The following is a 10,972-nucleotide window of genomic DNA, read 5'->3' as shown; positions in this document are numbered from 1 at the left end:
ACACTAATCTTCTGTTATTGGGCTCCCTGGCACAACATTTTTTCAGATGGGGGTCCTTGGCCAAAAATCTATTTCCTTACATGTTGCCTTGAGAATCAGACATACACACTCATTTTTTTTATTGTCTGTTACGTTGTATCATTGCACCTGTTACAGTGTATATAAATAATATGACAGCATTATATGACAGCTCCATATTACATTGTAACATATCTAAAGTTAGCATTCCATAAAGGGTTGACACGAACGGTTGCCCGAGTAAATAAATGCCCCAGTAAATAAAAGGTTCGGGCAAGTGGAGTTTACTTTCAGGTTGACCGACGGGCAAGTGCATTCTGTCTTCATTAAATATTATTGGCTACTACTCATTAGAACAATGCTACCTTAACTAGCAGTTGCACTCAATTTGTTTTTCAAAGTGACTGTCACCACTTGGCAGTTATCGATTGAATTTAACATTAATATGTTATAACTTATAACACAATTTGTACCTAGAACATTGTCCTTGACCGACAGGCAAGTGCCTCTGACATTGTGTCAAGCATGTGTTAGAATTACAATTTAGGCATTTAGCAGATGCTCTTAATCCACATCAATTTACAGTAAGCAATTAACAACACATGCCATGGTAATAAAGCCTTTGCATACCCTGCAAGATTGTCAAGGCTAGGGCAAGTGGCGTCTGAAGAGGTGAGTTTTGAGACTACTGTCTGCTACACAAGATATCTGTTATTAAGAATACTACTTCTACTGCTATGCCACCAAAATGTGGAATGCCAAACCAGTCATGAAAAAGAGTGAATCCTACTCTCCTTCAAACCCACTCTAAAAGAGCACAGGTGGCTGCAATACGGAACAGGTCCCTATCAAAAAACAAACAAACAAAAAGAAAGAAAGAAAAAAAAACAAGCTTGAACTGTTTACTGTAGTCTACTGTTTTTTTCTGATTAGTACTCGTTTTTATGATGTTTTTGAATAGCATTGATTGTATATTGCCTGTCAAAGCCATAGTGCTTTATTGGGTTCAATCCATTTAGCATTGCATTTGTATTAAATGTATTCCTCTGTGCTTTAATTGTTTTGCAAACTGTTAATACAGTATTCAATCAATCAATGAATCAAATTATGTTACATTGTAACGATGCTTTTTTTTTATACACATGATATCTGTTGCATTGCTTTTAAGAAGGGCCTTAATGTTATTACATATCTGTTCCATTGTTTTTAAGCAGTAATCGATGTAACGTGACAGGTGACAGCTGTATCTTTTCGGCAAGCGACAGCATCGTACCACGGATATAAATGATAAATGAATATATAATAAACAAATAGATAATAAACAAAATATTAATGTGTATTCTATTGACATGATCGTACACGGTACACACTTACCGCCAGTACTAGAAGAACACAGTAAAGACAAGCCAGGACGCCCAGCAGCACTTTCCACAGTTTCACAACAACGCTATTAACTATAACAATAAAATCACAATTACTCACAATAAAGACAATATCAACGTTATGACTTTATCGTGTAGTAAAAATCAAGATACTTTAAGAGCATGATTTGCTGTGATTGATTACAAATATGCATTACTGTCGAAAGTGCTGATGTGAATCTCCGCCTATTTCCTTACACTGCCGGCTGGCTTAAGGTAGTTATTTCCCTGTTTTAAGAAGGTATGTGATATTCAATTAACATTATATAATTTCAAGCTTTTTACACTTTAGTTCAATTCAATATTTTTCTTAAATGTGATGACTCACGAACAAAGGTATAATACATAAATGTGTTTAACCCTCTAACACCCGCATTAATTTCTACTTGCAAAAAATAGATTTCAACCTTACTACTACTTTGTACTACTAGGACTAAAATATGTTAAAAAAAAGTTTGATGAAAAATTTATAATAATTATATAATAATATAATAAACTAATAATTAACATTTTGGGGATATCTTTCACAATAATGAATAAAACATGTTCTAGACATTCTAATGATCACAAAAAAACATATATTACAATTATTTTACCTACTTTTATTAAAGTCTTAGGTTAAAAAATGTTCACAATTGCACAGAGTCCAGACATTTTTTATTTGTGTGAATTTCAGCCTCTGTGGGGGGTATTTATATGCAAATATCATGACCAATGGCATTGAAATGGCATTGCAATGAACATCACGGATGACGTTTAGGTGGAAAAAAGAACAGAAAAAAAAGAAAAAAATTAGTAAATAAATAAAATAAATTTGTTGCTAAAAAGCAACGCTGGGTCTTAGAGGGTTAAACAATAAACATTAACAATAAAACACTTCCTCTAGTCTAGCCTAAGACCAGCAGTTACATGCAGAAACAGGGGGGGAAAGCCTCGGTCCCAGGCTTACTTATCTGCGTCCTGCCCATAGACACACAGGCCAATACACCCTGTGGCAAAACCGAGTACCCTGTGTGTTGTTGTAGTAAACATGGCGTCTGCGTGCAGTCTGTCCACATTGTTTCCTCTTCAAAGTGCTCTGGACGTCGCCCTGGAAGAAGCCACCACCCAGGATGAAAAACAACAGCTAGTGATTGACTATCTGAAGACACTAGACGAGAAAGACCTGGTAATACCTGACTTTGACGCAGGTAAAAAAAGACCACTTTACACTTAACAGTCAAGACCAGTAGCCCAGTGCTGTCTCATAATCTGTTCTGTGGTTGTATAATACTTTTTCATGTTTGTCACCCACCTAATGAATGTGTATTTATTATCCGCGGAGCTCTATGATAATGATTCTGGGCCAGGGACCCCCATAGGTTCATACAATGTAAAGGCAACCGAACAATTAACACACATTGCCAGTAAGAGAGGTAACAGGAAGAGGTTCACGTTTTGGTGGTAGGAAGGGCGATACGGGGGTCCTCCAGAGTCCAGATGACAGCGAAGTGACAATAAGGACTTTTAAGGCCTATTTAATTCCTCAAAAAAGGAAAGGGAGACCATTACTGCATCAAAAGTAATCAACAAACTACGGAAACTGGTCTGCTGGGCACTGATGTAAAATTGGCTCTTTGGCACCCTGCCTAGGGCCCTAGCCCCATATGTGCCCTCTCCCTACGCTCATTCTGTAGCTCCGAGATGAGGTCACACACTGGGCCCCTCCCACCGCGTTTCAGAAACGGCGCAAGTTTCCGCAAACATCGTTTCTTATCCTTACCAGACCATTAATCCAAAACGTGTAGGGCCGATGCACGTTTACACTAATTCAAATTTAGGATCGGCCCAGAAAATCCAACTCGCCATTTGAACTGAGCCCTTACGTCCCGTCTTTTGTCAGTCGCTTCCATGTTTATCAAGGAAGTTTAATAGCTTTAGCGCCTCCCCTGGTTGAAAATTTCCAACCGACTTCAGTTCACTCGACATGCACGCGCACACGCACACTTCTTTGATAAACATGGCAGCGACTGACAAAAGACGGGACGTAAAGGCTCAGTTCAAATGGCGAGTTGGATTTTCTGGGCCGATCCTAAATTTGAATTAGTGTAAACCTGCATCGGCCCTACACGTTTTGGATTAATGGTCTGGTAAGGATAAGAAACGATGTTTGCGGAAACTTGCGCCGTTTCTGAAACGCGGTGGGAGGGGCCCAGTGTGTGACCTCATCTCGGAGCTACAGAATGAGCGTAGGGAGAGGGCACATATGGGGCTAGCACCCTGCCATGTCCAGAGGATATATCAACAAACAACAGTTTTGTATTTATCTTGTTGAAATGTTTAAAAATGAAATCCCAAGATGTTTTTAAAATAGGACCCATTGTGAGCTTGTACTTGTAGATCAGGTCTTTTTAAATAGCCAGTAGATTAGGGTTTAAGGTGGTTCAACTGATTTTGATGCCATGTTGTTCAGTAATATTGCCGGTGTAGCAGTGTGGCTCAGAGCCTAGTCTAATATCTCCCCCGGTCCATAGGGATATCCCTTTGGTCTAGTGGTTAAGATGTTGGACTTTCATGCGGGAGGCCTTAGTTTGAATCCCGGCAGCTACACCGGAACGACTCATAACGACATAACCACTCATTGCTACAGTGTGCACGTACCGGTATGTTAAATAAGTAATTAATAGTTAGAAAGGCCCTAATTTGTACAACTTTTTGTTAGATATTTGGTCAGCCAGCAATTCCTTTACTATCTATAGACATCATCATCATCATCATACTCAGATATGCGGGAACACCTACTGAGTGTCAAAAAACAACTTTCTGGACAGCCCATGCATGATGCATCCAAACAGAAAAGTCCTATTTGATTGCTTAAACAACGTTAAACAATGTTAAACTCACTTTGCCACTCGATTTGCCACTCACTTTATACATGCGCATTGCACAGTACCCTCCATTGACTGTAGCTAATATCTGTCTGTCTCTCAATAGGCGTTCAGCATAACTTCATCATGTCACACGCATAGCCTCTAGGGAAGCAAGGGTGGTTAATGTAAAATAAACAAAAAAAGAACACAAAGATTTGGAGCCCCCCACCCTGTTGTTATTCTGAGTACCCCCTAGTCACTAGGGACCACTAGGTCCCCGGCCTATTGGTCCCTTTTCCAGACCTCCGCCCTAAGGGGTAAATTATGTGATCTGTTTTTTTTTCAGACTTGGAATGGCTGAACGTGGAGGCTCCTCTGTCTCTGGGAGCAGAGCTGAGTGGTAAGGTGGTTCTCCTGGACTTCTTCACCTACTGCTGCATCAACTGCATGCACATCCTGCCTGACCTGCACCGGCTGGGGAACACACACTCTGTCAAAGGTGAAAACACATCCACAGTTTCATTTAAGACCACCTGAGGCCCACTCTACAAATGCCTTCTGCATCTGTAGTTCTCACACTTTTTCTTAATTCAAAACTGTTTTTAATTAAAAATGTTTTGAATAGTGCACGCTAAAATGCTTTCCCGGTTTTAACCCATTTAGACCTGTTGCAACCTATACTGTATGTTGTTACCTTTCAATACCTTTCAATCCGGATGCTATACTTCTGTGTCTCATTAGTTGTTGCTACTGTATACATGTAGCAATGTAAATTTGTAATCGTGACAGCCCTACTGCACATAGAAAGGTAGACGCCTCCTCCGGCTCTGAGGCATCTGTATCTTGGGTGCCATGAGGGGAGTCAAGCTTCCATGTGCGTCACAGAAGGGGACGCTCAGTAGGCCAATCAGAGACACTTGCTTTGGCAATGTAAACATTTATTTTCTCATACCAATAAAGCTCCTTTGAATTGAAGTGAGAAGTCCCGGAAAAGACGGGCCGTGATTGGCCGTCCCTGCGATACAATGATCAAATGAACTGCAGTGGCGAATGAGATATCTAGGTTTTTATATCTGGTATTACTACATATATAGGGGAGATAATGAGTTTCATCCTGGCATTTGCTAATTCACCAAGGCAGAACTTAACCTGACTCTGCCAGATGGGGGCGGTATTGGGTAACCATGTTCCCCAACACAGCATCCATCTGGGATCTCTCAGGGAGTTCAGCTAACCCCGAACCGCTCCGTGGTTCGAACCAATCGGCGTGAGCTAAGGGCGGGATATGTGCGGAACCGGATGTGAAGCTATATAGACACGTCAATATGATTGGTTGTGTTTGCACGCCCACACGGTGAAAGACAGACGGTCCCATCCAATCATCTACCAAGTATCTTGAAAAAAAGGAACAGCCCCGTCATCGAATTTGCTTCCGAGATAACAGATCCCGATAAGCTGAGAAACAAATTTGTGTAGCAAGCTTCTTGGATCTGGCAGCGTCAGGTTAGGCAGAACTGCCAGTCAAAGCAAAGACTGGCCGCCGGACATGCTTGCAGAGACTCTTGGGTAATGAAGTCGTAGACGTTGGCTGCCATTTGTGTCCAAAGTGGCCACTGATACCCCAAACTGCATAATGCTGTTTTCAAGTGGTTGAATTGATTTTTATCTAATTTTGCTGGGGAGCCCTGCTCTGGAAAATGGTCAGAGCTGTAACATGCTCCGTTGTCAAATGAGTGGAGACAGAGGACCCAGTATTTTGCCCTGCTGCGCTCTGGGGGTGCTTATTTTAAGCCTGTGCTACATTGTGAGGTGTGATGCTAATCTGTCTGCCTGGGTGTTATCACTGTCACTGTACAGGAAATGCATAGTCACACCTTCCACTGCATACCGAGGACACACACACACACACACACACACACACACACACACACACACACACACACACACACACACAAAACAAACACACACAGTTTTTAATTTCTATACTTGTGAGGACGTCAACGTTTTAGAACATGGCATTATGATGAATGCCATTTTTAATCAATCTTGGCATTTTTAACCGTAAAACGAAAAGTAGCAGATCTACAAGCTCATAGCGTGTTGCAGTGTGACACGTTGTGAGCTTACAGTATAAGTATTTGTTTATGGTGCATGACACTGCTATGCACAATGCAGCCAAGTATAATTCCTAAACCTAACCTCTAAATGATTAATCCTAATCCTAACCACAACCTGGGTCTTTTTCTCTAATTGTAAACCCATCTCTAAAAATCTGTTTTAATGATGGAACAACACATTTTCTTGTGAGGACGAGGGTAGTAATTACCAGTATAGTAATATACACACACACACACACACACACACACTATTATCTCACTGTTCCTATCTCTGGCGGGTACATACCGCATGCCAGCGCTGTGCGCTCGCTCACGTGTGCACGTGTGTGAGGTGAGTCAAGTCGTCCCCTGCGGTCGGACCCCCACCCTGGCTGCAGCCTGGTCTACTGTACTTGGTAGCGGTCCAGGGTGAAGGCGCCACAGACAGACAGACAGACAGACAGACAGACAGACAGCTGATAACGATGCACTGCTGTGTTGTCTCCCAACTTCAGAAGCCTGTGTATCTCCATATTTCACGTTTCCTCCGTAACAGAAGTAGCAACAATAGACTATCTGCAAGCTGCATTGTGAGTGTGTAGATCTGGTATTTTGGTGTTTTTTTTATTATGTTTTATTTATTTATTTTATTAGTATTAATAACAATAACAACTTTTGACTAAATAATAATGAGATGGCACACAGGTCCCTTTTTTCCCTTTCCTGAAAAGTAACAGTTGATTGGCTGTCTGGTTCATTGCTCTCAACCTATGTTAAGCAAGTATGATGTTTATTTATGAAGGAGACAGGATTTAATTTATTTCTATTTTACCCCATTTCTAATATTTGTGTGTGTGTGCGTGCTTTAACCCGTTTTGGGCGGGAACGCCTTTTAGTGTTCTAACCCTTCTGGGGTTTTGTACAGTATGTACAGTATTTAAAAAAATGCTATAAATATTTGAAGTTTTTCAGAAAGCTTAGGTCAGGATTCAGAGGGCTTTTTAGAATCGGCCTCAGTCCAAAATGGGTTAAAAGCGTAATTTTGTTTACCCGGGCAACGGTGGTTGGCGGGTAATAGGGTATCAATACACTTGATTCTGACTTGGGGCCGATTCATACTCCTATTTTACCGCTGTTTCGGCGCTGTAGTGCCGAAATGATTTCGGCTCGTCAGACATTTTCAGTAGCACCGAAGAGCCGACTTTAGGACGGTACCACCCCCCCCCCCCCCCCCCCCGAACTCTACAGAGCCGAACCGACTTTTATTCGGCTCTAAAATAGGAGTATAAATCGGCCCTTAGACCGACATGTTTGTGCCAGAATGGATGATTACATTTATTATTTGATTACGTTTAATAATAATAATAAAACTTTATTTGTATAGCACCTTTCATGACATGCAGCTCAAAGTGCTTTACAGAACAATGGAGAATAAAAGAAAAGCAAGGCAACGACATTAAAAAACAAGCAGTAATGCAATACAGTGAGGACATGAATAACAAAAAATAAAAAAATAAAAGATCAATTAAAAGCAATGTTGTAGAAGTGGGTCTTGAGCTGAGCTTTAAAAATGTCTACAGAGGCTGCCTGACGAAGGTACAGTGGGAGCTTGTTCCATGCCGACGGCCCGTAGAAGCAAAAGGCTGCTTCCCCGTATTTTTTAGTTGCCATTTTTTTAGGCAAAGCGAGCAGGCCAGCAGTGGAAGACCTTAGGGGGCGGTTTGGGACATATTTAGGCAGGCAGTCATGTAGGTAGGAAGGTGCGAGACCATTGAGAGCTTTATAGACAAGTAAAATAATTTTAAAATCAATCCTAAAAACAACCGGAAGCCAGTGCAGTGATGCCAAAACTGGAGTAATATGTTCTCTCATCTTAGTTCTTGTTAAAACTCTGGCTGCTGCATTTTGGACAAGTTGTAATCTGTCAGTTGTTTTCTTAGGCAGTCCTGAAAAAAGTGCATTGCAGTAATCAAGCCGAGAAAAAACAAAGGCGTGGATTAGCGTTTTTGCATCGTCCAAGGACACATAGGCTCTGATTCGTGCAATATTTCTAAGGTGAAAAAAGGCAATCTTGGTAACATGATTAATGTGTGAATTAAAATTCAATTCAGAATCAATAATAACCCCCAGGTTCTTTACTGTACTGTTACTTTCTACAGTCAGGTTGCCAAGTCTGCTTAATATTGATTCTTTCTGTTCACTAGAACCGATTATGAGAACTTCTGTCTTATCCTCATTTAGCTGAGAAAGTTCTCACTCATCCAACATTTGATGCTAGACAGACGGGTAAACAGCGGGTCTAAAGCACAGGGATCATCTGGAGCCACAGAAAGATATAGTTGGGTATCATCAGCATAGAAATGAAAATTTACTCCGTGATTGGCAATGAGTTCGCCCAATGGCAGTATGTACAAGGAGAAAAGCAGAGGGCCAAGAATCGAGCCCTGTGGAATACCAGAACTGATGTCGTGTTTGTCTGAGTCAAACTCGGCTAGATTGACAAAGTAACTTCTGTTTGATAGGTAGGAGGAAAACCAGGACAGGGCCGTACCAGACAGGCCTATCCAGTGCTCCAGACGCTGTATTAAAATTGAATGATCAATCGTGTCAAATCAGCCGTTAGATCTAGAAGTAAGAGAACGGATACATGTTTCTTGTCAGCAGACACCCTAAGATCATTCATTACTTTTCCAAGTGCTGTTTCTGTGCTGTGACCTTTCCTAAAGCCAGATTGGAATTTGTTGTGCACATTATTGTTCTGTAGAAACACATCCAATTGATGAAAGATGCATTTTTCTAAAACCTTGCCCAGAAAGGGTAGATTTGAAATGGGTCGATAGTTACCCAAAACAGAGGGATCAAGATTGTGTTTCTTGAGAAGGGGCTTAACTACAGCAGTCTTCAGTGAGTCTGGGAAGACGCCTGATTGTAGAGAGCTGTTTACAATTTTTAGGATATCTCCAATCACACTGTCTAAGACCTCTTTGAGAAAGGTGGTGGGAATTGTATCCAATGAACAGGAGGATGATGTCATCTGTGATATGGTTTTGCGGAGTTCGTCTTCATCAATTGCGCAGAACGATAATAGGCTCCCCCTGGAGAGATCTACCCTGGGACCATTAGCTTAGCTGCTGTTTGAAGGTTTGCGCTAGCAGCAGCACCATTCATAATATCAGCTCTAATGTTAAAAATGTTGTTGTCAAAAAAGCATGCAAACTCATTACACTTAGCTTTAGATGCCGGGAATGACTGCTTGTAGGACTGGGGGGGGGGGGGGGGGGGGTTTAAAAGTCGTTCAATGGTAGAGAATAGGACTCTGGCATTTTTCTTGTTCTCATTAATAATGCCAGAGAAATATGCCTGCCTTGCTAGACGCAGGTGACGAGAGAACTCGTCGGCTGCAGAAGAGCTAAAAAACGCTTTTTATGGTATATTCAGTGATGTTTTTCTCTAGATCAGAGACAGTCATATTAAAACACAGCAGATAGTGGTCTGATAGCTCAGGCCTTTCAATAGTCCTTTCCACAGTGATGTTCAGCCCTCTAGAAATCACCAGGTCCAGAGTGTGCCCATGTTTATGTGTAGGCCCAACAACATGTTGGATAAATTCAAACGAGTGCAATAACTCTAAGAAACCCATAGCCATAGCATCTGTAGCATCATCCAGGTGAAGATTAAGATCACCTGAGATAAGAGTTCTGTCATAGTTAGTGGAGCAGATAGATAAAAGTTCTGATATTTCTGTTAGAAATATTGCTTTACTGCATTTTGGCGGGCGATAAATGCTAATCATTGGCATAGAGGCTTGACCATGTAGTATAGTGGCCTGGTATTCAAAGGATGTAAAGTTGCCAAGGGTCAGAGCCTTGAATTTTAACGTGTCTGAAAAAATTATTGCCAGTCCACCTCCTTTCTTAGCCTCGCGAACAGAGTGAATGAAACTGTAGTTTGCGGGACAGGCTGGCGCTAGGAGAACAGCTCCATCTGAGCCAAGCCATGTCTCTGTTAGAAAGATTATATCTAGCTTCTCTTTACAGATTATATCATTTACAGAGGAGGACTTATTTGTTAGTGACCTGATGTTAAACAAGGCAAGGTTAAGCTTGTTATCACATTTTTGGGGGCTGTGATGCCTGTGAGGTACAGTAACCAAACAGCATTCTCTCTCCAGACCACTCCTTGTGTTGGACACTCTATTTGAAAAAACAGTAGAAATGTTGTGGACCTCAACCTGTTCAGTGATTGAAACACCAGGCTTTCTAGAAGCATGGGGTCCATACATGTTTGTTGCTGCGCATAATTTTCTCCACCAGGGGACGCTGTGACTTCATGCTCTCGGCGGCCTCAGTATCTTCTCCACCAGGGGACGCTGTGACTTCATGCTCTGGGATTTCTTCTCCACCAGGGGACGCTGTGGCTTCATGCTCTGTGGTTTTTTCTCCACCAGGGGACGCTGTGACTTCATGCTCTGAGATTTCTTCTCCACCAGGGGGCGCTGTGACTTCACGCTCTGTGCGTTTTCCTCCTCCAGGGGGCGCTGTGTTTTCTCCCCCAGGGGGCGCTGTGACCCCACGCTCTGTGCGTTTTC

At 41.8% G+C, this 10,972-nt stretch overlaps 2 protein-coding genes across 2 annotated transcripts in view; both read left to right on the top strand.

Annotated features, from left to right (window-relative positions):
- Positions 1 to 10,972, top strand: part of LOC310874993 (nucleolar transcription factor 1-like) — a 499,750-nt gene that overhangs the window by 291,017 nt on the left and 197,761 nt on the right. The gene's annotated exons all lie outside the window — the stretch shown is intronic.
- The window catches only part of nhlrc2 (NHL repeat containing 2), a 35,640-nt gene continuing 27,135 nt past the window's right edge, over positions 2,468 to 10,972 (top strand). The window contains exons 1-2 of the mRNA XM_083787151.1: positions 2,468 to 2,629; positions 4,635 to 4,787. Of these exons, the coding sequence (XP_083643277.1) occupies positions 2,470 to 2,629; positions 4,635 to 4,787 (313 nt within the window). The 5' untranslated portion in view covers positions 2,468 to 2,469. The remainder of the gene's footprint in view (positions 2,630 to 4,634; positions 4,788 to 10,972) is intronic.

The sequence above is a fragment of the Protomyctophum parallelum genome, assembly GCF_964188405.1.
Source record: "Protomyctophum parallelum genome assembly, chromosome: 17".
Lineage (NCBI taxonomy): Eukaryota > Metazoa > Chordata > Actinopteri > Myctophiformes > Myctophidae > Protomyctophum > Protomyctophum parallelum.
This window is presented reverse-complemented; position numbering and strand designations above follow the sequence as displayed.